Source organism: Aricia agestis, chromosome 6 (genome assembly GCF_905147365.1).
Source record: "Aricia agestis chromosome 6, ilAriAges1.1, whole genome shotgun sequence".
Taxonomy (NCBI): Eukaryota; Metazoa; Arthropoda; class Insecta; order Lepidoptera; family Lycaenidae; genus Aricia; species Aricia agestis.
The window spans coordinates 14,994,392-15,021,533 of NC_056411.1; the positions used below are offsets into that span (position 1 = coordinate 14,994,392).

Sequence of the window (27,142 nt, forward strand, 5' to 3'; positions counted from 1 at the left end):
GTAGTCAGTTGGTAGTCAGTGACCAGCCAACCTGCAGATATTTTCAGATCGGTGAGGAACCAATAGAAAATCTAGAAGTGTTTATCCTTACGTCATCTAGTTAAGATTGTTAAAAATAAAATTAAAAAATATAAATGAAAATCCCTCATTCGGAGGTCCAGACTCCAGAGTTCCAGAAGACTCTATTGATTTTAAAAATATTATTGCCAAAATACAAAATGAAATCTGACAGATAAATGTAATGTTGCTAGGACATTCTATATTATGTTTACGTTTTGCAACTAAAGAGGGCGCAAGTAGTTAAGGTTGCTGAGAAGTGAGAAATTACTCAGTACCTACGGGAAAGTTTTATATTTATTACAACTGTAGTAAATCGTAGAAAACGCGTCTCTTCAAAGTAAATGCATCTAATGGACTGAATTATAAAATACTGGTGAAAACAGTTATAATAAACAATAAAGTGTGTGCCTTATAAAACAAAAAGCTGTAATCTCTTATTAACCCAACGCCATTTTGAGGCGAAATTTTGTATTGTAAGTGCCAAGTATTTCGCAATATTTTCGTTCATAAGCCTGTGTTTAGAGTCAGCTTTATAAAACCTCAGATGCTAAAATACATGTGCTGAAATCGTATCATACTCGAACGACCCTACCCACTGTGATCCAAACCTCGGCCGTTCCTAGTGGGTTGGTGGTCTGTCTGCTGCGAGAGCTCTAATTAGATTATATGCATCGGGCGCTTGTTTACTATTACATTTAGTCGAAATCCAGTTTTTTAATACTACACAAAATTGTCGAAGGGGGGGTACCATACCCCGCGAGTGGCGTGGCCCGTTATCGGTTTCAGTTTCCGATTGTTGCAGATAGTGGGTGCGGAGGATGGGTCGCGGCGGCGGGAGTGCTCTAATTAACTGACGGACACTGCCAGTTCACAGCTGGCGCAAGCAGTATGTACTCATAGCTTATCTTTGTCTTACTAAATCATTAACTTAACACTTTTCAAAGGAGTGTACCATACATTTTATATTATTAAAATGAAATGGTGAAAAAACAGAATGAGTTATTCAGTTTTTTATATATAATATGTTGATTCTTATCAGTATTTTGTCCAATTCTTCATTTACACTTAAAAGGTTTATTCAGTAAGTACTGCAATTATTCTATTTGTACATATTATTTTAGGCTTTTGCTACAATACATTTGTGATAATTACACAAATCTAAGACACTTAGATCTATTATATATACTAATCTAAGACACACTCTAAGGCACAAATCAATAATATTCTGAAGACTATAATTCTGGTCAGAATTTATTGATTATAACACAAAATAGGTAAAGCATACAATGTCAAATAATTTTAATTTTTTTGGACATTCCTGATAATAGCAATGGACCCTTCATACAAAGACTTCTATTCAAACTGAGTTAGACGTGTTGTACTCTACGAAATGTCATTTGAAAAGCAATCCTAAAACAATACATTACACACACAAATTAAAAGTATCTACGTAGTAAAAAGTCTATTACAAATTAAGAAAAATTTTCAAATCGATAATTACAATTATGTACAAATTAATAATAATAGTAATGAAACTTAAGTTTACAGTTCAAATGCGTTTTATAAGGAGATACAGCCCCATATACACTTAAAATGACACTTTTTCGTAGTTTCGCATATGACTGTCGCATACAGCTCGCCAATGAACACTGAATGCAACAGTGTGAATTAGCTCTGTTGGAACGGCAAAACATTTGGTGCTTATGCCACATCTACCTTAGTTTAAATAGAAGTCTTTGTCTTCAGATTGAAAATAGATTTAGTTTTGTTTTATTGGATCATAGATAGTGGACAGTTATTACACGGCCAGTCTGTCATCATTTGACTTTATTAATCAGAGACTGTCACAGGAAGTCTAAAAAATAATAAAGTCAATATTTTGGCAATAGAATATCAATAGAAAATCTTTCAATACAGAAACTTATAATTTAATATTTTATTTGAGGTCAAATTTCAACCGGGCGATCTCTAGTATACAAATAATTACATTATGATTTTAGTATGGGGTCCCTAGAACAATTTTTTTTTAATACTAACAAGTCACTTCACATCACAATTTTTTGTGAGTAGCTTCATTTTTTTTTAAGACAAACAACATTTTTATGAGTACCTAACATTGTCCTACAGAATATAAAACATTCCATATTTTAGGACCACCAATTCAAAATATGAAATCCTTTCTATTCTGTTAGCTACCACTTTCAAGATTTTTTCAGATAAAAGCTATGAATAATAAAAACTAAGGAAACTTAATTTCCATACTTCAACCGTTTTAAATTTGGCTCCTTTTCGAACACTAAAATATGACAATTCAGATTTTCGCCAAGGTCGTATCCCAGGTAACGTATCATAATATTGCGCGCCGGACGACAGCCTTAGGTTATTGTCATTGTCATAGTTATGAAAAAATATTTGACAATATTTGTCAAAAGCGGATAGTATTATGCAATATACACCAAGCACATCTACTATCACGAAGAAACAAGCACATAAATATTATTTTAAAATCAAACATTTTCCTCTGATCCTTAAGACAACGATAATAATAATATACATGTAATAATTATGAACAAACCTTGTACGACTCGGGCGAATCTAAAACTGTCCGAGCATCTAGAGAAGACAGTTTCAGATTACAAAAATCTATGTATAATTATTATAGAATTGAAATTAAAAAATTACGTAAATTTTGTACTTACAACTCACAATTAATATATTATAATATTTTAATAACAGTTAGCAGTTTTTTATTTTTGTTTATTTACAATATTAAAGGAAATAAGTACTTATTTGTTTTTGTCGATTGAACGTAATTTACTACATTAAGTATGTTTTTTTTGTTTTGTTGTAAAAAAATTCGTAGCAAGAAATATAAGAATACCCATATAATCTTATAACGCATTTAGTATAATGTCAGCCAGACCCTAAAATTTCGTTTATGATTAAATTGTTACATCTTGCATAACACTGTCCATGGCGACTTTGTAAAAATTTTGTAATTAAATTATTTTTTGATTATTGCACTTTTAGAATAACATGTTTAATTTAATAAGACAAACACAAAGAGACCAGCTTAATTTTACGCAAATACCCTAGCATCCAACTTAAATAAACCATATTTTTTGGGTCGACAAAAATACAAGAAATTTAAGCATAATTTTAAACAATTCACTTACAGATGAAAGGTTATTCCTGCATTAAAAGGCGTATCTGTATGACTTCTACACCATTTCACAGGGCATTTAAACATTTTAACAACAAAAATATTGTAAAAAGCTACGTAAAAAGTAAGTAAACAAACCTATGTAAACAAATTGTAAAATGAATTTGACAAAATTGTCATGTCAACCTAGTTGAATGTCACCCGAGTATATATACACGAAAAATGTGTACCAAACACATGCATAAATATGCATGTATTCGGGTCACAATTTGTAGCCTTTTGGTGCACTTTTTTTGATGGAGTTACTCTTCCTTAGTTTTTATTATTCGTAGGATAAAAATGTTGTTCGTCTTATCAAAATAAAGCTACTAACAAAAAATTTGCTTGATAGTAATAAAAAATAAATTGTTCTAGGGCTCCCGTACCATTCATAATGATTTGTAAATACCAAATTATTTTAATGATCAATATGATGTATGTTGCAGTATCGGTTTAAAGTTTTAAACAAGTTTGACAGCTGTAATACAGTGGAACCTTAATAATAATTATAGCAACTTGTAATGAATTTTTGCAATTCGTTGTCAATATAATGAATTAAAAAAAATCATTATTATATTTAGAAAAAGTACAAATATCTCTAAACAATGAGTTTCTAAAATACTAGAGTAGCAATGTCTTACAAAAGATTCTCAGAAATGCGTAACCACTTTTTTGTTCAAAAGACAATGTCAAGTCATATATTCGTTATGTCATTATGTATGTGAGATATGCCTGCGGGCATCTTCGAAGTGGCAACGCGTTGCTACCGTAAACTTCCAATCTAGTTACGTTAGTAACATAGAATATCATTGTCTCTAAATAACAAATTTTGTCAAACCAAAATAACACACAACCTTTAAGGGTTTCACACACCGAGCAGGTAATGTATATTGTATATTAATATATGTTACATCCCAGGATGTATAGCTTTAAATTATCTTAATGTATCACACACACAACAGGTAATGTAATGTATCTCTCATTACAATTTAATGGTATATGTCCCACTTGACGCACTTTTTACCTGCTAAGGTGTTATACAGGCTGTTCTTATTTTTAATGTCGTAATACTATAGAGTATAGACCCTTTGAGTTACTTGCTATTAGATTTAATAGATCAGGGGTTCCCAATCTGTGCGCCGCGGTGCCCTGGCGCACCGTGGAAAGGCAAGAGGGGCGCCGTGAGTCGATCCTCCATCCTCATCCGAAACCAAAAATATCAAAAAAATAAAATAATAATATTAACTGGCTGTCCCGGGAAACGTTTCTTTGCCATATAAAGTATTTCGCCCGTATTATTTTATTGAAGTGACTAAATGAGTATGTCACCATGGCAACGGCCATTGCTATCCCGTCGCACAAATAATGGTCGCCCTCAGCCTCGAGTTGTAATAATTTACTATTATTTATTCAACAAATGCACTTATCAATATAAAAAGTACCCAGTAGCCGATTCTCAGACCTACTGAATATACATATAAAATTTGGTAAAAATCAGTAAAGCCATTTCCAAGGTGACTAACATTGTGACACGAGAATTTTATATATAAGATTAAGTGAAACAGGTAGGTTATTATTATTTATTATTTACCTGCATAACCTAACTTAAGTAATCATTAAAGGTGTTTATTTATGTAGCTTTTTCTAATAGATGGGTAGAGTAGGGCGCCGTAACAAAATATTGAAGTGCAACTGCGTCGCAGGTTGAAAAAGATTGGGGACCCCTGTACTAGATTCAGTTCATCAGAAGATGATTGTTACATGTGCTTAAAACAGAACAATGTGGATTGAAGATATTTGATTGAAAATTTAGTCTCTGGGAAACAGACTGCCTGCAGTGCCTGCTTTGAAGTGCTGTGCTGAGGTGGTAACACTGTGTGTCTCTATCATACATAATATTAATATATTATAATATAGGTAATCACAGAAATTTTTGAACATCCTATGAAGAGAAGAGATGTATAGTATAAACGGAATTGTGTCGAGATGTAAAGATGTATCAAAATATTATAAATGTATATATTTTCATATAGCTCTGTATCTTAAGATACGAAGATTTCAAAGTATTATACATTATAGTGTGTGTGGTCTCCTGACGATTTCTATAGAAAGATGTATCGAGATGTATTGTGCTACAAGTAATATTCATCTTTACATTACCTGCTCTGTGTGTGAAACCCTTAAATCTCAAAAAAACAAAACAACCACAAACCTTAGTTCAACAAATATGTAATATACTTATATATATACTAGCTGTTGCCCGCGACTTCGTCCGCGTCAACATATAGTATAATAAAGTAACAAAGGTAGATAGTCCGCAAACAAATATGAAAAAAGTAAAATATAACCTCCACCTTTTTTGAAGTCGGTTAAAAAGTAGCCTAGGACTGGGTTGCACCAACTAACTTTAACTTTAACTATAACCGAAAAAATTGACAGATGTCGTATGAGAATATGGGGTGTTTGGACGCCATATTTAACTTTAACTTTACCCACGCCTCTGGTGCAACCCAGTCTCAGTTACACCTTAGTACATCAGCTATCTACAAAAAAAGTCCCGGCAAAATAGCTCCAGCCGTTTCAGAGATTAGCCGGAACAAACAGACAGACATACAGACAAAAATTGTAAAAATGTTGTTTTGGTGTATGTATCGTATGTATCGTATGTATCGTATGTATCGTATAGATTCATATGCATATAGTAAAAAACAGTTCTTTCAATATTACAAACAGACACTCCAATTTTATTTATATGTATAGATGTATAGATATATATCTCGGAATCGGCTCCAACGATTTTCATGAAATTTAGTATATAGGGGGTTTCGGGGGCAATAAATCGATCTAGCTAGGAATCTTTTTCAGAAAATGTCATTTTATTCGTGTTTTATCAAATACCGAGCAAAGCTCGGTCAAATAGCTAGTAATGATAAAAAGAAAAGGGAAAAATAATCCAGGATCCAAATAGGATTTTACTAAACTAGATTCCTGCAAGTTTTCTGGCATGAAGTATTTGAATAAATAGGATTACTTTTTAGTAAAAGAAATGTTTTTTTTTTGTGCTGAAGGCAGGTCAAGTAGCCCTGATGTCACTGCGACCCTTGAGGATCCTTTGTGACTAAAATAATAAATGGTATTTTGTTACCTATTATTTCCCTATAAAACATAATATTAAGTATCTTGAAATTATTAACAAACAGGATTATCATTATTTTTTCAGACAATTGAATGTACAGACAGACAGATGCCAAGGTAAAAATATGCAACTTTTGTATTGTTAAATCATCCTAACATTGCTTGCATTAATTCATTTTACTAACAGTAGTTCAAACATCTTGAAATATTTGAATTAAATATCTATTGTAATGTTAGAAAACATTGGTACAAAATGTAAATTAATGACCCAATATTATGCAAAAGTCTTGTGCTACGTTCTGCCACTATTAAAGCATTTTTTGAGATGCAATGTAGTTAATTATAAGGACACAAATATATAAAGTTATACACCTGTCACTGTGTTGTTTACTGCATTCCTGTATTTGTGACTGCACAGGTGACAAAACTGGTGCCATTTTTGGATGATACTGCTATAATAATGTCAAAAATATGCAAACTTAGTCTGGTTGTGACTGTTATAAGTACTCAATCACAATTATATTAATTTAAGCATTAATATCTATCTCTGAAATTCGAGTCATAAAAGAACTTGAAAGTGAAGGTGTATTTACATATTATTATGTCTATTATTTATCTAAACATTAATACTTTCAGTGCTCTAGAAACTATAGTTGTTGTTTATAGGAACCACGGAAGATCAGGTATCGCGGTGCAGTGTTCTGCGCCATGGTAATACACCTGAGTGGGTATCCTTTTCGGCATTATGCAGTGCACTGCCTAAGGATGCCATTTTTTTTGTTGTATGTTTTATTTTAGTTAAGCAGTTTTTTCACTGACCTCTATTAAATAATGGCGGTCAGTGAGTTTTTTCTTTTGGTTTATTGTTTGTTTTTTTGCTTAGTGTGTGCAGTGTATTGTATTTATGTTTGAATAAAACATTTTATTATTATTATTATTGTTTCAGTCAAATTTTTCAAATACTTAGTAAGTGCAGTACTTACAAATTGTTATATTATGTATGTGCTAGGACGTATGGGTTTCTACTTAAATTTTATTCATGTCTGTTATTAGAAAGTTTGCTATACTTAATATATCTATGAATGGGCTCAAATAGAGTTCTAGTTCATTTATTTCCTTGTTAACTAGTATGATTTTCTTTTCATTCATGTGCTCATCATTTCAATTTTTAAAAAACTAACACTCATCATTCAGAAGAATTTACTGGTGGCCATGTGGTGGCTTACATTTGCTCATATTCTGAAGTATTTAAAAATATAAGTACATAATATCACTCATTAATGTTATTATAATCATAAAATATACATTATACATATAATATGATTTTGTGTCAAATATATTTTTTATTTACAGAACAAAATGCCTCGTCCAGGCAGTTTAAAGGACCCAGACATAGCCGAGCTATTCAATAAACATGATCCAGAAAAGATCTTTGAAGACCTCCGTGAGATCGGTCATGGATCTTTCGGAGCGGTCTATTATGCTCGGTGCAATCTCACCAAAGAGATTGTCGCCATCAAAAAGATGTCTTATTTGGGGAAACAGAGCGAGGAGAAGTGGCAAGATATCTTGAAAGAGATTAAGTAAGTATATATTTTACAATAACTGTTGATTTTATTCGGTCACGCAAAACAATTATTGGTATCAAATATTTTAATTCAAAATATTTCAAACTTTCAAAGTAATAATTTTTGCCTTTTTTGTAGATTTTTGAAGCAACTTGAACATCCAAACACTATAGAATACAAGGGATGCTACAAACGAGAGCATACAGCATGGCTGGTAATGGAGTATTGTGTCGGCTCTGCATCTGATATAATAGAGGTAAGACACTATTTCTCATCAATATTATTTGTCAGACATGCAAATAAACTCCATCCCTACTTCATCATAATGTTAAGAGTGAAACTGTCTTTATGTATAGACTAGCTGTTGCCCGCGACTTCGTCCGCGTGGACGCGTCCGTTTATAGCGCGCGGTGTTAACAAAATTGGTGTCAAAAGCTTTTTAAAACCCTGGTACCCCTTAAAGGAGTGAGCACACTGAGACGGGCCGTGCCGGGGCTCAGCCATACAAATTGTATGGAGGCGGATTTTTGCGATGAGCCCCGGCACGTCGCGTCTCAGTGTGCTTACTCCTTAATCAAAATACCCAAAACAGCCGTGTAGTGTGCACATAATATACATTTATAATTAAACTTTTTTATACTAAATTTTAAGGGCGCTTATTTAGCTTAACACAACTTAGCTGCATTACACAACTTTAGCTTTACCCATAAACTATTTAGTATTTATTATTGGTATGCTGTTCTGATATCTATGTTGGTAGGTGCGTTATTTGATGACGTGTATAACAATCGGAAGAATCGAATAATGAAACCCAACATGTACCACCTCTTATAGAAATACATATGAGCAAGCGATAGCGCGATCTAGGCGACTCTTGGCGCCATCTGTTATGAGTTTTAGAACTAACTTAATTTGAACAAATTTACGCATAAACACCCCCTTACAACCCCCTTTTCCAGTAAAAAAAGTAGCCTATGTCCTTTCTCAGGCTTTAGACTATCTGTGTACAAAATTTCATTACAATCAGCTCAGTAGTTTTGGCGCTGTTGTTTCTGATATCTAAGTTGGTAGGTGAGTTATTAATTGATAACGTGTATAACAATCGAAAGAATCGAAAAGCTCGCCTCAACATCGTACCACCTCTTATAGAAATATATATGAGCAAGCGATAGCGCGATCTAGGCGACTCTTGGCGCCATCTGTTATGAGTTTTTTGGAACTAACTTAATTTGAACGAATTATATAATACAACCCCTTTTTCCAGTTAAAAAGTAGCCTATGTCCTTTCTCTGGCCTTAGACTATCTGTGTACAAAATTTCATTACAATCGGTTCAGTAGTTTTAGCGCGAAAGCGAGACAGACACACAGAGATACTTTCGCATTTATAATATTAGTATAGATTCACCAGCCGCCGGGCCGGTCATAATCTTCGCTGTACTGCGCGGCGCATTGGTAGCGCCCACTTCGAAACGGGCGCACCGAAAATCGCAATTTTTAATTTCGCCATAACTTCTAAACTAAACGTCCAACTTTAATCATTCAAAGACAAAATATTATCTACACAAACTGTACTGTAGTGATGAAATAAGTTATTTTGATAAGGATTATATCAGCATGAGTAAAATAAATACTTTTAAATGTAGTCCAAAAAAAATCAAGATTTTTAAATAAAAAAATGGTTGTTGTGCCTCAACCGACATAGATAGGTATAGTGTGTCGCGGACATTTTTGTAGATAGATAAGACCTACATTTACTTAGAACATTGTATGGTTCTATCTTTTATAGTTTAGGCAGCGTACGCAAAATAAGTAACTTTTGTGGTTGATTTTTTTCACCTTGTGTCAGAAAAACCCAAATATCTTAGGGAACCCTATATTTTCCAAAATAAAAAGTAGCCTATGTTACTCGTAAATAATGTAGCTTTCGAATGGTGAAAGAATTTTTTAAATCGGTCCAGTAGTTTTTGAGCCTATTACAATTAAACAAACAAACAAAGTTTACCTCTTTATAATATTAGTATAGATTATGTCGGTGCTTATAATAAATTTATATATAGGTCAATTTTTTTAAATATATTACGTTGATTTTCTATTGAAGTCATTAAATTCCGAGAATGTAAGGACATGACTGAATTAAAACTATTGAGTCATCTTTTAATCAATAGTGCGTCTTATCACTATTGTGTTGAATTATCTCGTGAACACTTTTTTTTCCTAGAATCTATACCAGACTTTTAAGACTAAATTATTTACTAATTTATAAACATGTGAATTAAGTTTATGCAAAAACATAATAATGTTAATAATTATTATTATTTTAATGATATAATTTACATTGATAGTAGCGTTTCAATCCTGTCCAACATGTACTATGAAACTTGCTACTGTATCAATGTACTGTATAATCATAGAGCATTTAACACATCAATCCCCAAGCGGCACCCGGCTGTTGCATAACAATTGAAAATCTATTGAGTCTGCGATTCCCATGATCGAGGTATTAAATTCAAGTTCTTGTGAAGGTATATAAATGACTACAGTCTACTCTTCAGTTGAGCTGTTCAGCTGTCACTTAAATGCATTCATTTAAATCTTAATCTTTCTAACACTAGTTTTAAACTTCACTAGCATAATTTATTACGTTTTTAATATTATTTTGATTTTGAAAAGATATAAATGATCAAAACTCATCTTCCATACTACTCAGTTACCTAAGTAAAATGCTAATTAAGTTATTGTTCAAATGTACCTACGACCTTTTTTTCTAACTAAGTATACGCATTATGCGTATAATGTATATGGCAGACTAGAAAGCTGATAGCTTTCAAGTTTTTTTTGCATGTTTTATATTATTCAAATGAGTTCAAGTCTGTTATAGGTTACTTAATACATCTTAACATTATCTTACACAAACTACATGTTTTAGATTCATAGATTCATAAAAATAGGGTAAGAGAGAATTATAATTTTATACCCAATATGGTTTTCGTTATAAGTTTAAGCGATCAATAAAATAATAAATTATAAGCAAAAAACTTTTAGAAAAAGCTTTTATTTAAATGCTATGAAAGGAAGAAAATAAATTTCTCCTAAAAATTCTAACAATTAGGCTATAACCTCAATATATTAAACAACTAGCTGTTGCCCGCGACTTCGTCCGCGTAGACTTCAGTTTATAAAGCGCGATGTCAACAAAATTGGTGTCAAAAGCTTTTATAAAAAAACCCTGTTACCCCTTAAATCAATACAGCTGTGCAGTGTGCACACAATAAGTATTTCATTTTTTTATATTAAACTTTATATTTTATGCCAAATTTTAAAACTTATTTAGCCCCCCAATTACACAACTTTACCCATAAACTATTTGTCATTGATAGGTTTAAGGTTACGTCACTGCACAGATAAAGTACTGAGTTATTTAATACAGTAGAATAGATATAACAATCGAAAAAAAATCGAAACTTAAATGTAAGATGATACCACCTCTTATAGTTTAGAGCAAGTGTCAGCGCGATGTAGAAGACGCACGGCGCCATCTATTATGAATTTTTGGAACTAACTTAATTTGAACAAATTTACGCATTTTCACCCCCTGACAACCCTTTTTTCCAGTAAAAAATTTCAGCTCAATTGGTTAAATATAACTGCTTCGAAATTGAGTTCCAAAATTTCACCGAACATACATACTTACATACATACAGAGCAAGTTAAATAAAAGCTTTTAAAAATACAATCTTGTATTATATATTTACAGGTAATCGTTGTCTCGCCAATGTTGAGTTTTTTTAATGTGTTACGTGGTTCTCGTTCGTTGCGTAACATAAATATTATACATAATATTATTTTGAGTAAATTAGCTGAAATACGTCACACTTGCGTAGCTCAGTGGCTAAAGTCTAAACATCAGACTTTTACTTACTTGTTTGACAACAACAACTACTAAGAACACTAATATTATAATGAGGATAGATTAACACTTTCCAAAGAATAATATTATGCTCTGAATATGTAATAGAACTAGATAACATCTAAATATTATGTAGTTCTAAAATTTAAATTTTGATAATGTACCATTGAGGAAATTGATTCCTAGGCAGTTGACGAACCTACGTCATGTAGGGGCTTAAGTTAATTCAATGTTTAGTTAGCTGTCATTGACCAATGAACACATCAACATCCGATCGGATGTATTTGACTTAACGCGACCAAATTACTTAGGTCCGCCATCTGCCTAGGAATCAACTTCTCTGGTAGTACATCAGAACAGTTGGTTCATAGGCAGATTGTAGATCTATCTTAGATGGTCGGGTTATGTCAAACTTAGCCGACAGTTCAATCTCGGTAAACACTGACTTAAAAATTATCTGGCCAAAAATTATCTGGCCCAGCCCAACCAAATGACACGAGTCCACCGTCTATGAATCAATTTTCCTGATGCAACATTATACATAGCAGAGACAGTTTGAGACACTTGTATTTCATTATCATCAGGCTGCACAGTGCTTGAAAATTTGGCTTTATCTATTTTATGAAAGTTTGTAAGCAACTTCCAGTGATTTGATCAGTGCAATATTTTGCATCCCAATGTCTGACTTACTAGAGTTTGGTAGAGAGTTGTTTTTTGAAATTTTAAATCTCAAATTCTTTATTAAATACACATAACAATGTACAATAGTATTAAAGCAGACAGTGTGCATCACGACGTCTAATCCTATGCTAAATAAAACTTGTGTTAGGCTTCTTACAGACGAACGGCACTTGCCTAGGGCAGACACAACTACAGCTGTCAACTGTCAACGGCTGCAGTTGTATCTGCCGTTGGCAAGTGCAGTCCGTCTGAGAAGCCCTATGGCAATCAATTTAACTTTATGATGACGTCAGGTACACAAGCGGCCCTTGCGCGAGGAGGAGATAGCGGCGATATGCGAGGGCGTGGTGTGCGGGCTGTCGTACCTGCACAGCTTGGGCCGGATCCACCGGGACATCAAGGCGGGGAACATCCTGCTCACCGAGAACGGCATCGTGAAGCTAGCGGACTTCGGCTCGGCGAGCATCAAGTGCCCGGCCAACAGCTTCGTCGGCACACCGTATTGGATGGCCCCGGAGGTCATTCTGGCGATGGACGAGGGACAGTATGATGGGAAGGTAATAAAATTCGCCATTACCGCAAACTTCTTTTGTTCAAGGTACAACTAGAAAAATGAAAATTTTTTGAGGCACACCACAAATTAATCAGCGTGCTCTCTTCCCAATTAATATTCCTCCCATCGAGTTTCCTGAGATGTTGCCTTCTTTTGGTACTTATAAACTATGATAGTAGAACTACTATATTATGTAGGTAAAATTTAATTTTTTGGGGATCACCAACTAGTGGCTATGGCACACCAGAGTGCCCTTGCGGAACACTGCTATAGAGTAAGTAAACCTTCGTCGTTTCATAAAAGCTGAAAGTTTTTTTTGTATATGTCTTCTATAGAGGGAGGAACGACTAGCGACTATGGAGTTTGGCTTACGGTAGATGTAGGAGGTATCAAGTGATAAGGGCGTACCGTGTACCTAACTTTTGTCAAAGATAAAGCTCTGGTTGCCCCTGGCCCTTGGCCAATAGGCCACTTTATGAAGCAACAAAATATATGAAATCGCGCGCTTTTAATTTAACTCCTAATAGTAGAGGAGGTCGCGTTCATTTTAAAAAGTCATTTCATACCGAGCGAAAATCGTAACAATAATACTATTCTATTAATACATAAGAGTTTTGATCGTCAGCTACTGCAGTATGGGTGGAATAAAAATTGAGAGTATCTCAAAGTTGTTGTTGGAAATCGTATTGAATCGACATTAAAAAGATCCCAATTCGCACCCAATAAAGGTCATATCTAGATTATACACGCTTAGGTTTGGTAGGTGCTATTTTAGTTTTAGCATATAACAAGAGATGGCGCTTTTAAAGTAAAATGTATATAATACTTCTTCACAAATATTGACTATTGAATTAATTACTTAAAATTGCTATGTGAGACAATTTTATGGTTAATTCAAACGAAAATCGCCGTTAGCTGAATATTTGCAGGTGGAAATGTCGTCTACGCGACGGCTACAGGATACATTGAGCGCGAAGTAGGGCTATATTGGTTATAGCTTATATCGCTGGCTGACGGGCTTTCCACCCGCATATTAACGACTGATGGTGGTCTTTATTATTAAAAAGGTATCAACATTCACCTGTATAAATTTTGTACGGTATGAAATGACTTTATATTTTAATTTTTTTAACATAGTTCAGTAACGCGACTGACGTTAAATCCCCCGTCTGCGATACGGCTGACGGTGCATTTTTGGTTAAGCATGACCTCAATAATCATCCATAAAAATTTCATTCGGTATAAAATCACTTTTCGCAATTATTTTTTTTACAACTTTGAAAAACTCTCAGTTAACATCCTACGACGGGTGCGGCGACTGACGCTAATTATATTGATTGATAAATATTAAGCTACCGCTGGACAAAAATTTGGTCGGTATGAAATGACTTAGCAAACGATAGCACTATCTCCCCTACTATAAGCATGTCCTTACCATAGCGCGCCAAGTTATAATAGCGATTATACTCTGCGCGTAAGCTCTGAAGGTAATAATTTACTAGGCGTTCCTGTCGCTGCAGTCAAAAAGTGTACTATTACCTCGAGATACTGCTATTATGCAAGCGGAGTGGCGCGCAACTTTTAGTGGTATTAAAAATAACGGTGTCCTAGCAATTAATAATATTATTTTGTTTATCAGGTGGATGTCTGGTCCCTGGGTATAACCTGTATCGAGCTCGCCGAAAGAAAACCACCATATTTTAACATGAACGCCATGTCAGCTCTCTACCACATTGCTCAAAATGACTCACCTACATTATCGGTAAGTATTTTTAACGCCATATTTTTGTAGTATTCAAATGCCCCTCAACATTGTTTAAAGCCCCTTTTAATCATTGTTTGAATCAAAAACTATGATTGAGACGATATCTCCGCCCAATCGACGTCGACAAGGGACAATCATAGACGAATTTGTCCCTTTATAGTACTACTACACATCTAATAATACAAGCCATACTACTATACCATACTACATAATAATATATTGGTCCATTCATGAATCATGAGCTTTCTTAAGTTTTTCTTAATTCAAATTTCGACTCCAACAAAACTTTTACACTGAAGAAAGTCGATTTCTTTTTTAATAAACACCCTTGTCACAGGCACCGGAATGGACGGACACGTTCCGTTACTTCGTCGAGGCGTGTCTACAGAAGAACCCGGCGGACCGGCCGTCGTCGACGAAGCTGCTGTCGCATCCTTTCGTAACGAGGCCGCGGTCCGTCAACGTGCTGGTCGACCTCATCCAGAGGACGAAGGCGGCGGTGCGTGACCTCGACAACCTCAACTACCGGAAGATGAAGAAGATACTGATGGTCGACGGCGATAATGAGAGTGCTATTGGTATGTTTTTGCATGGAACTTGACTTAAGTGACTTTTCGATCTTTTACGCGGCTATCTGCGATCGACCAAAATTCAAATGAATTGCCACTTTATGATATTTAATTGTCTATAGACAATAGGTATCATTTTCTACTGACATTTGTGTAGCGACCCATGCTGCCGCCGCTTGTGGCGTAGAGTAAAGTGAAACTTATAGCCTATGTCATAGTGATATTTTATTTCAATTTTTGCCGGTCGCGTTCGCTTGCGGCAAAGATCGGAACTGTACCTTTAGAGCCGGAATTTTTGTGTTGTTTTTTAATTAGTAAAAAGTCATATATTCTATGATATTTTGTGCACCTTATGTGGATATGGATAGCTGGATTAAGGTCCACAACAGGTAAATTTTACCTACCGACTTAGGTTCTTGATTAATACATAGGATATTTATCCAAAAAATACTCAGTTCCTGTGGGCTATAACTCATTGTTTGTACTTTGTAAGTAGGTATTACGTATTTGCAGGTCAACCGGTACTATAGCAGCTATAGTACCGGTTACCTAACACAACCACGTCGACATTTTGTCGGTACCACAACGCAACTACAAAAAGCTGCACCGACACTATTCACACGTTACCACTGCTTGACAGCATTTTGTCGTTGCGACGTGATGTGATTGTGGTATGTGTGGGTTGGCCTTTAGTCCCGAAAAAATGTGTGGTTCCCACGCCATAAAGAAATTTCGCCGCATCGTAATAATTGCAGTTCACATGCAGTATCAGTGGCGGCCCTAGGGAGTGGCGAACAGGGCAATCGCCCGGGGTCTCGCATGGTATTTTTTCGTAAGACAATGGATCTCGCAGACTTGGCGCCCAGGGCCTCCCTAAGACCTTCTGCCCGGGGCCTCGCAAATGGGTAACTGTGCAGTTTAAAATATTTGTGTGTGCAGGGGACAGCGAGGAGGCGGCCGAGGAGCCGCTGGGCGGGGACAGCTCCAAGTCGAACTCCGCCACGTCCGAGCACAGCCAGCACAGCGTCGCCGCCGCCTCCAGCCAGAGCTCCTCTTCTGGCAGCCTGCGACGACGACATCACAATGTACGTATACAATATTATAATAATACTTCCCTCGCCTGTTTCATCGAAACCAGGCCAGTTACCCAGGAGTAATTTATATAGTGCCCAAGTGTGTGCGCAAGTGCACAAGAGCACTCTGTATTCCTTTACTCTCATAACCCAGTGGGACGGACGACCGACACCACCGAGGTGCGAGAGATCAGGCGCAGGACGGATTTTTTACATGCATACTCGATGATGCATGGATCTTCTTACTTGTTAGGAAATCAGGTGATTAGCCTGCATTGTCCTAACTAAAATTGGAAATAACTCGTTTCGAACGCGGGGATCGAACCCACGACCTTCGAGAGTCATGAGCCACGCTCTAAACTACTGGACCACGGAGGCGTCAAAAATGTGGATCCACCACTACCAGTGATGGCTGGGAGACCCTGGCTAGCTTTGGTCATTTATCCGAAATGCCTGAACAGAATCCCTCAAAAATATCAAGTAAATGAAACACATCTGCCTTAAGTAGGTCGTCAGGACATCGATATATTATAGCGACGCGATAGCCGTAGAATATCATTTTTAAAAGCCAGTCCATAAAAAATGCAGAGGGAGCTTTAGCTACTTCGCATAGCTACAAAACACTTTGGGAATTTTGTTTTCGGCCGATTATAATTAATAATATTATTTATAATCGGCAGATGTAGAATTCTATTTGGTGTTCGGCTCGCGGAACATTACTCTCTCACTATTATTTTACCCACAGAAGAAACAATGATATTGCTTTAAATGAGTCACACGACCCGTCGTATTTACATATTTGTTCAATTCAGATGCTCATTTTGGTGATAATGAGTTTCAAGTTATCTCAAATATTTTCTTAATATTATTAATTCATCTTCTGATTACAACCGACTTTCGAAAATGAAGGAGGTTCTATGTTACCCTGTACGCATTTTTTCTTCGATATATTTTGTGACTTTTTCAATAATATTTCCTTTCAGGTTAATGCTAATCATCAGAACCAACAGCAGCCTCTATATCAACAGTATAACCACCAACCACTACCCTCAAGGTAATTACTATTGTATTGCAGCAATATTCATAATACTAAGCAGCAAATTTATAAACACGTGTGAAAATTGCTTTTACATTTTTATTTTATACTAAATCAATTTGATTGGAATAAGATCTTATCACATCTACATCAGAATATGTATATACATATGATATCATCTAATCACGTTTCTTATTCTATCAAATTTCTTCTACATCGGCTTATCATTATCAGTCATCGACGCAATCGTCCGGGAGTATTAACACGACTAATCACGCGCTTGCACGATCACTAGCCGCACCGCGTTTGAGCGCACCGTTCCCTTTCAGAGCTGGCAAGCGATGGCTAAACTTATGTTGCTGTTTACGCAGAGAGAGCGACAGCCCTCTGGCGGGCTCGCACGACGACTACGTGAACCGGGACGCGCTCCGCGACTACGCGAACCGCGACTCGCTGTGCGAGAACTACGGCGACGATTACGCGAACAGCGATGCGATCCGCGAGGCGCAGCGCGAGCGCGAGCGGCACGCCAGCGAGTACCGCGAGTACGTGAACGCGCCGCCCGCGCCGCACCCCCCGCCGCCCTGGGCCGACGCCGACGACAACCGCAACACGCAGCGTCGACAGGGTCAGTCAATTTAGCATTTTAACCGGATCTTCCGACCGAGCGAGATTGCATGCTCGGTCAGGCCGAAGCCCGCTGACGTCATTTCAGATGTTGTATATATTATTATTTTCTTGCCGTTCTCCGAAACTTCGATAGCGCGATGTAGGATTGCGAGGCGAATAGTGGGTACCGCCACTTCATAATATTATAATGTAATTTACATAGAGTTATATGAGCTATTAATCTATTTGTCATTCATCCGGTTAAAGCTGGACAAAGTTGGGTTTGTCTTATGATCATTTTAACTTGGAGTTTTCTTAAATATTATGTATATCATTATAAAATGTGAGTGTGTTAGGATAATAATTTATCTGTACTTAACCTTTACTTATTAATTTTTAGGTGTTAGCAATAATGTCTCCGCTGCGATATCTCTGGTGTCTGAGCATGGTGCAAACAACTTTGCGACTATTCGGACTACTATGATTGTTACCAAACAACAAAAGGAACACAATCAGGTATAATGTAACCTCCATTTTACAGGTGTAAATTAAAGCTTCAAATAACTAAGCCTCGCTTTGGCAAACAATATAATAAACAGCTTTATTAGATAACACATTTTGACTCTTATGTTGATGGTAATGTTTAATGGTTTATTTTTATTAAAAAGTACTTTTATCCGATCTTGTAACCGTCATTATGATTGTATTAATATGGTCGTGTCTTCAAACCTTGCTGTCTGCCGACAGATCACGACTAACATTAAAATTGACATATTACACCGGTCCAAATGACTATGAATCGATGTCTTCGATGGTGCACTATATCTTCCCTTTCTTCATATATCTTAGACGTAATAGTAACAATCACAAGAGTAACAGCTATATATTGTTGTATAGGAGATGCACGAGCAGATGTCGGGGTACAAGCGCATGCGGCGCGAGCACCAGGCGGCGCTGCTGAAGCTGGAGGAGCGGTGCAAGGCGGACGTGGAGGCGCATAAGGCGCAGCTCGACCGCGAGTACGACGCGCTACTGCAGCAGCTGTCGCGAGAGCTCGAGCGCCTGCAGGTACATTCTTAGGCTGACCTCACATTGAGCGTGGGCGTTCCTCGGGCGTATGAACGACTCGAGCGCCCTTCTTCTTCTTACTTCCAGATATATAATTTTATCAGAACCAAAAGTCATTATATCAACAAATAATCACTAGCTACCCCCCTCAAGATCCCATACCTCATATAACCATTGCTACACTAATGCCTGTTTTAACCAACGCTTTCAAAACTGTCGCTAGCCGTTTTAGGGCCATGTAACACAAATACGTTTTTTACATCATTTATGTTTCACCAAAGTTCTTCGATACTAAGGACATAGGTGACACACGATAAACATTGGTGATATCTTTAAGTGGTAACGCCCATAAGACGCAGTTAGGGTTTCCATACCTCATTCTCCTATTGCTAAACTAATAGTGTGAGTTTGTTTTCCCTAATCGCTATTTTGCTAAAATAAATATTTCCTTTCAGACGAAACATGCCCAAGAACTCGAAAGAAAACAAAAGCATAACGCTGCGGCCGAGAAGAAGCTCATTAAGGATATAACGGCGCGTCAGGAGCAGGAGCGGAAGACGTTCGAGGCGCAGCGCAAACGCGAATATAAGGCGAACAAGGAACGATGGAAAAAGGAACTCAGTATGGACGATGCCACACCTAAGCGTCAACGAGATGCAACGTTACAGTGAGTGTTTTTGTAATATTTAGAGCGTCCGTGACCACTACCATAGACCATTGATTCATCCTCGAGAGGGTATAAGATCGGTCCTAGGACATTGTTAGCGCCGTAATCGACATCTTCTAAAGATCGCTTCTTGACACAAACTGGAATGCATATCTACCACGCGTGGCAGTAACATGCAGAGGAAGGATTGGTGACGCGGGACTGGGAATTCTTTACTTTTATTTTCTCTGGAAAATGAACAAAACGTCTGGGTCGGACATATATTTATATTTTGGGTCACCACCCAAAAAGGTTAAGAACCGCTGCTTTAGCGGTTTACTCACATAATAAAATGATTTCCAGGTCCCAGAAGGATAACATGAAACAAGCGGAGGCGGACGAGGAGAAGCGGCTGATCGGCAACCAGCGGAAGTACCTGCAGCTGGAGCTGCGCCGGTTCAGCCGACACCGCATGCTCGCCGTCCACCACAAGGAGCAAGAGCTGCTTAGAGAGGTCAGTGCCTTCTAACCCCATATGTTTTCATGATTTATTCTTGATTTAATCGATTTATTCTTGATTAATTCTCGGGAAAACAAGCTCAATCATAAAATATTATTGTTATTAGTCAACATGCATTACACACATCTGCTTTCGAATATACTGGCCCTTTTTGCCAAAAAAAGTATAAATAGAATTTTATACCTTGCCATATTATTATGTGCAGGAGTTGAACAAGCGGCAGCAGCAGTTGGAGCAGGCGCACGCGATGCTGCTGCGGCATCACGAGAAGACGCAGGAGCTCGAGTACCGACAGCAGAAGGGCGTGCACGCGCTCAGGTAACAGTGGTTTAGAAGATACTCTTCTATTTGCTCTCAATTTAACTTTGTGGGTGCGCCACTTTGCTAATGCTTGATTGGAACTTGAATAGTTTGTTTAAGAGTGCTTGAATGTGCTAAATGTTGCTGCAGTTGCTAGTAAACTTCCAACGTTGAGCATTATCCTACTTCCTACTAATATTATAAAGGCGAAAGTTTGTTTGGATGTATGGATGTGTGGATGTATGGATGTTTGTTACTCTTTCACGCAAAAACTACTGAACGGATTTTAATGAAACTTTACAATATAATAGCTTATACATGAGAATAACACATAGGCTACAATTTTAACCGACTTTCAAAATGGGGGAGGTGTTATGTTCGTTTTCTTATGTTCATCGATTACTCTGCCGTATGTCAACCGATTTTCAAAATTTTTCTTTTGGTATATAGGGTATCATCCCAATTTGGTATTATATTCACAAAAGTGGTGATCTGATTAAGGATGCATAAGTAATCGAGGAAACTCCTCAAAATTTATATGGAAACATGTGGTGACTTCGGTTTCGTGAGAAGTATTCTAAGCATTTGTTTTATTTTTATTTTATTTTCTTTATTAGGATCAATAAACAGTTATATGTTAGATCTTAGTTAATACAATTATATAATAGAAGTGGTAAACACATAACCCACACCATTGTTCACAGATTAAAAACGGAAAGTACAGTGTATAAAATGGATAAAAATATATGACAGTAAGACTAGATACAAAACAGCAATAGCATATTATTAAAGAATGAAAAGAAATTAGAGTTATTAAAAATAATTAATACAAAGGACATATTTTACAATGTAAAGTTAAAAAGAGTATAACAGAGGATTAGAATCTACATTATAAAAATTTAAAAAAATAATAATTGAGTATCTAATTATAAAAAATTAAAGCCACAATGCAAAATAAAACAAAACTGTTAATAAATAAGTTAGATTTTATATTCAGACGTTATTTTTATCAAAGTTTCCATGACTTGTTTTTTAATTTTTTTACCATCAGATAGGGCAAAAATATCAATATTATTAAAGTACTTGTTGTACGTATCAACAAGACGACGAAGGGGGATGCGGAGACCAGCATTAGTCTTGCACGTTTTAGTGAAGAATAATTGCTATGCTAATTTGCTACCAACAAGTAAGATTTTGCACCGAGGTATACCTGGTATACCGTGGTTCGGAAGGTGCTGAGAGAACTCCTGATTCTTTATAGATACAAGTTTGGGAGTTTCGGCGTTGTTTTAAGAACGGAAAGCATATGCTAATATGCAAATTAAATTCATTATCATCATCATCATCATCACTACCATATTATACCATACATCGTCCCATGGTTATGACTTATGAGCCTATAATGACCCTATTTTTGGTACTTTTCATAGTCTTTTAAATCGAGACTCGAGTTTGTCAAGCGATAATTGAAAAAAATCTATACTTAATATTATAAATCTGAAGAGTATGTTTGCTTGAACGCGCTAATCTCAGGAACTACTTTTCCTATTTCAAAACTTATTTCAGTGTTAGCTAATTTATCGAGTAAGACTATAGACTATATATTATTATCACGCTAAGACTAATACGACCGAAGAAACTCAGGAAAATGTGGGAAAAACGGGGGAAATATTAGAAATTACGAACTACTGGAGCAATTTTTATGGCAATATTTGACACAGATATAGAGTACACCAAGTGAAGGGAGTAGAAGCATACGAGATATTTTTATGGGAAAATGTACGGTTTTCGTAAAATTTCTAAATTACGCGGGCGAAGCCGCGCGGGACATCTAGTAGCTACATAATGCGCTCTAGTGTTGCAATTGGAAAACATGCTATACATGATGTGCATGAATAGAAAAAAATAAAACAGTCAAAACATTATTAAATTTGATTTTAAAGAGCACTAGACAAGATGTTGCTTGCAAGTTCGTTGCATAGAAATAAGTTAATCGCGCGGGAACCGTACATTTTTCCGGGATAAAAACTATTATTTTAGTAGTCGATAGTATGTAGTTAATAATTATTGTAAACTTTTGCAGGGAGGAGCAGCTGTCGAACCAGCACGCGACGGAGCTGGCCAACCAGCGCGACTACATGCAGCGCGCCGAGCACGAGCTGCGCAAGAAACACGCGCTCGAGCTCAAGCAGCAGCCCAAGAGCTTGAAGGTACACTCCGTTAACACTTGTTTTACCTCTGTGAATTTATGAGGATGATCATTATATTAGCACAAAACTTTCGTTAAAATTGTATTTATTTATACTGAGAGATTCGACGAGTTTGAATTTTTAGCTTCACCGCTCGTACGTGTAATGCGGCATTGCATTTGCAATGAAATATGTGTTTTCTTGTTATAAATTTTTACTTAATAAATTAATTTTGTTTGTTTAGCAAAAAGAGATGCAGATTCGTAAGCAGTTCCGAGATACGTGCAAGACACAGACTCGCCAGTACAAAGCATTGAAAGCACAAATTCTACAGTCAACACCAAAAGTAAGTGCCATGACTATTATAACTTAGCATATTAAATATATCAGATGATTTTATACTATTCCACTGCTGGGCAAAGGCCCCCCTCGAAACCTTTCACTCATCCCGATCCAAAGCAAAAATAGCATATCAATGTTTGCGTAAATATAATTTACTAGCTGTCCCGGTGAACTTCGTGTCACTTTTAAACCTTCCCTGGACTTTTACGAATATTTTAAGACTAAAATCAGTCCAATCCGTTCAGCCGTTTTTGAGTTTTAGCGCGACTAACACATTTGGCAATCCATTTTTATATATAAGATTTAAGGTTAAAGCAACACAATATATTTTATTTTATTTCACTGGTTATTATTAATACAAACTTGTGTGACGTTACGCAAATAATTTTTTATTTTTCCTTCCTTCAGGAACGACAAAAGGAAGTAATAAAGACGCTGAAAGATGAGAAACGTCGTAAGTTGGTGTTACTAGGGGAGCAGTACGACCAGAGTATAAGTGAGATGCTACAGAAGCAGACGGTGCGACTCGACGAAAGTCAAATGGTTAGTCTTGATTAATATTATGTGTTAAAAATATCGTTAAAGAGAATATATGATCATGGCGCTGCTCGGTACCACGACGCCATGTAGTTAAGTTCTTCTTTAGGACATTCCCACCATCCCACCATACCATTGTATCTAACATAATGGTGAATTAGATACTAAATAACTATCGAGTTAACTTATCTATCAAATGTGTAAAATCCTGTAATGATAGATTTAAGTTGCTTGAAATAAATAAATAAAAAAGTTAAACTAATATTCCGTTACAAGACTATCTTATGGCGTATTTTCTTAATGTTAGTAAGTACTCACATAATAAGACACATAATATAGTTCGTATAGTTTACGTAGTAGTGATTAAGCAAGTATTCGACCAGCAGGCATAGCATGACCATAGTAGAAATGCGAAAGAAACGAGGACAGTTTTTGCGGGCTAACTGACAGATTTCCCATGTTTATCCATCACATTGTCTACTTTACTGTAAGAATAAACCTTTCTATGGTGGCCATGCTAAGTCTCCTGACCAAAGTTCAGATAGTCCCTTAAAAATATAGAAATATCCGCTTATAATATGAAGAAAAAAAATTGCTATCTTATTCCAGATGGAGTGCCAGCAGCTGAAGATGCAGCTGGAGCACGAGCTGGACATGCTGACGGCGTACCAGAGCAAGAGCAAGATGCAGGCGGAGGCGCAGCGCAACCGCGAGCGCCGCGAACTCGAGGAGCGGGTCGCTGTGCGCCGGGCGCTACTCGAACAGAAGGTAGACACGTCAATTTTTTAAAAGTATTTTAAAGGACCTATAGTTTGAGGCTACACAGCATTATTTAAAAATAAAAAATGGTATACTCTCAGTTTATAAACACACAATACTTCGAAAAATCCCTCAAAAAAAGGGTTAGCGATGTTGCAAGTCGACGCCTTTACTAACTAAAATAATTTTGGCCTTGTGTCATACCACCGCGAACGGTCTTTTGACAAATAAAGGCAAAACACAGTTTTCCAAATAATATTTGTAACCATGTGGCGTGATGTTGATACATTTTGCCGGAACCCCTGTGATCATTCCACAGAATTAATTTTGTTGATGAATTGAACCATAAAGGTGTGTGTAGATGGAGTCGGAGTGTGCACAGTTCGTGGCAGAGCGCGCGGAGCGGACGCGGCTGCTGCACGAGCGCCACGAGCGAGAGCTCGAGCAGTTCGACAGCGAGAGCGCGCGTCTCGGCTTCAGGTAACTATTGTTACGTGCTAGGGTTCGAAGGATTTGGAGAGAAAGACCTGCTGACTCTCTTGAAGACTTTATCCACTAGCACAACGCTCACACTAAGCAATAGGTCCATACACTAAGCACTATCACTGTCCTAGGTCGTAGCCAAGTCGAAGGTTCCACTAGAATCACTTTTTGATCACTTGTTCTCACTTCGAAGTCGCCTTGATGATAGCTCGTATCGAACTGAAGTTTCGCGTAAACAAGTGTGGAATGGCTACTAGAAATATTCCACACCTTCCTTCTTCATATTCAACCTTCGACTTGGCTACGACCTAGGACAGTGATAGTGCTTAGTGTATGGACCTAGTGCTTAGTGTGACCGTTGTGCTAGTATCGTAGAGAAGTGTTGTATCCACTCGATTTAATTTTTGCATTAAACAATTTATATTTTATAGGTACATACCTATCTAGACATGAATATTGAAATATTTTCAGTGCGATGGCGATAGCGGAGCTGTCGCGCGAGGGCTACGGCGACGAGGAGCAGTCGCTGTCCGGCTCGATGCTGTCGCTCGCCCACTCCAACTCCTCCGCAAGCTTTCCCGCCGGCTCTCTGTAACCACACACACACATACACATACACACCACACCACACAACACAACAGGCACGCGCGTGCGCGCATGCCTACACACACACAAGTATGACTCGTTCAGATAAAGTATAATCGTTGCCGTATTTTTTTTTGCTCGCACCTTCCTGTGAATACCACCTATATAATAGGTCTAAAGTAATCCAGTTTTCCTTTACTGAACGAGTTATACAAATACACACACATTCGAACACATACACTATAAAGATACACACACGTTCATGAGTATAGTATATGATATTTCCGTCTATATTTAAAGTACACGCGCAATTTTTCTCTATAATGCCAGATACGATGTAAAGGTTATTTTGTACTACCGGGACTCGCATTATCGCCAGTTTTTATCTCCATTGTTGACGTTCTCATTTAGACATGTAATAATTTATGATAAAAGCTTCCTAGTACTACCTGGGTTATTTTATTTATGTTTGCCGGTGTATTGGGGCAAAATCATCTTTATATGCCTATCTACTAAAGTAGTAAGTACCGAGTAAGATGTTTTGCCGTTTAGGAGGTTCACAAAGTTCCGTGCGACGTTGTCTCCGAACAACTTGACAATTCGTGGTCACTCGTAGAAAAAACGGTAGCCGTAATTTACATACATGTATAATATAATTATTGCGAAAATATTTAAACAGACTAAGGCTGTTATTCGAAGTGAAAAATGAAGCTAGTGTTAAGTAAATTTGATAAGGTTCGCCGATGATTTTGTTTTCGATGCCGAGTAATTCCATGCGGCGGAGAATCATTGCTGAGACTGTCTAGCCCTCCCACCGCGGGCTTCCTTTTCTACTGCATCTTTGTTACATCTAGTTTAAAACTGAATGTTGCCAGCATAACTGTAATGCCCGGTTTCTGAGATTTTTGACACGGGTTTACCATTTCACTAGCGGTGCTTATTGGTTAACATTTTGGCCAATCAAAAGCGTTAATGAATAAATAAACTCCTGTAAAAAAACTCTGAAACTGCATAACCTATCGATGTTCAGTGCGTTAGGCATCTTTGTCGAAAGTGCATTCAGTTATAGATTAGGCTGCGTTTCCACCAGAGATGTGTTGCGAGGAATGTTTTTAAGATCCAATAGCATCGCCGTGCTGAGCGATGTCATGGCAAGCTCACGTCAATGAGACAATTCTATTGGTTCTCAAAAACACATTCCTCTCAACACATCTCTGGTGGAAACTGGAAACGCAGCCTTAAGAGTGAATGTTCTGTACGCGTCTGTCCTATTCCCTCTTCTAAGTTTACATGTTTTGTAGACAGTTCTAACACTAAATAAATAGTTTGTCTCAATCCGTCTCTCCGCCCGGTTGTTTTGTTTAATCTAAATGTGTAAAATGACAATGTGGAGAGGAGTTCATTTGATATTCACTAATATTAACAACGGGTGAGACCCTTTTCTGACAACCTCTGTAAGAGTGTGTATGTAATTTACTAACAAATTTATTTTGAGTTTGTAGCTTTTTTATATTTTCTGTTAAGTCTTCCAAAATGTATCAGTATTTCAGTAGT

The 27,142-nt window shown here is 36.8% G+C and overlaps 1 protein-coding gene across 3 annotated transcripts; it reads left to right on the top strand.

Moving 5' to 3' along the window:
- Positions 1-291: 291 nt before the first annotated feature.
- Positions 292-26,033, top strand: LOC121728433 (serine/threonine-protein kinase Tao). Of its 3 annotated transcripts, none has more exons than XM_042116628.1 (22): positions 292-533; positions 863-946; positions 6,483-6,514; positions 7,751-7,980; positions 8,104-8,221; positions 12,848-13,111; positions 14,747-14,869; positions 15,210-15,450; positions 16,381-16,526; positions 17,498-17,568; positions 17,880-18,178; positions 18,560-18,675; positions 19,057-19,227; positions 19,683-19,894; positions 20,237-20,387; positions 20,599-20,711; positions 22,777-22,903; positions 23,127-23,228; positions 23,633-23,767; positions 24,371-24,529; positions 24,882-25,000; positions 25,475-26,033. In XM_042116628.1, the coding sequence occupies exons 3-22, from the start codon at positions 6,491-6,493 to the stop codon at positions 25,596-25,598; spliced, it is 3,045 nt and encodes a 1,014-aa protein (XP_041972562.1). In that variant the 5' UTR covers positions 292-533; positions 863-946; positions 6,483-6,490; the 3' UTR covers positions 25,599-26,033. The 3 variants fall into 3 exon arrangements, with proteins under 3 accessions (XP_041972562.1, XP_041972563.1, XP_041972564.1); XM_042116630.1 differs by having other exon boundaries at positions 293-533; positions 17,922-18,178; XM_042116629.1 differs by lacking the exon at positions 6,483-6,514.
- Positions 26,034-27,142: the final 1,109 nt, after the last annotated feature.

Bases quoted from the DNA above. Each gene is read 5' to 3' on its own strand.
- LOC121728433 (XM_042116628.1), top strand. From the start codon at position 6,491: ATGTACAGACAGACAGATGCCAAG. The intron at 15,451-16,380 runs GTATGTTTTTGC...TTGTGTGTGCAG, and splicing joins CGATAATGAGAGTGCTATTG to GGGACAGCGAGGAGGCGGCC. The intron at 17,569-17,879 runs GTAATTACTATT...GTTCCCTTTCAG, and splicing joins CACCAACCACTACCCTCAAG to AGCTGGCAAGCGATGGCTAA.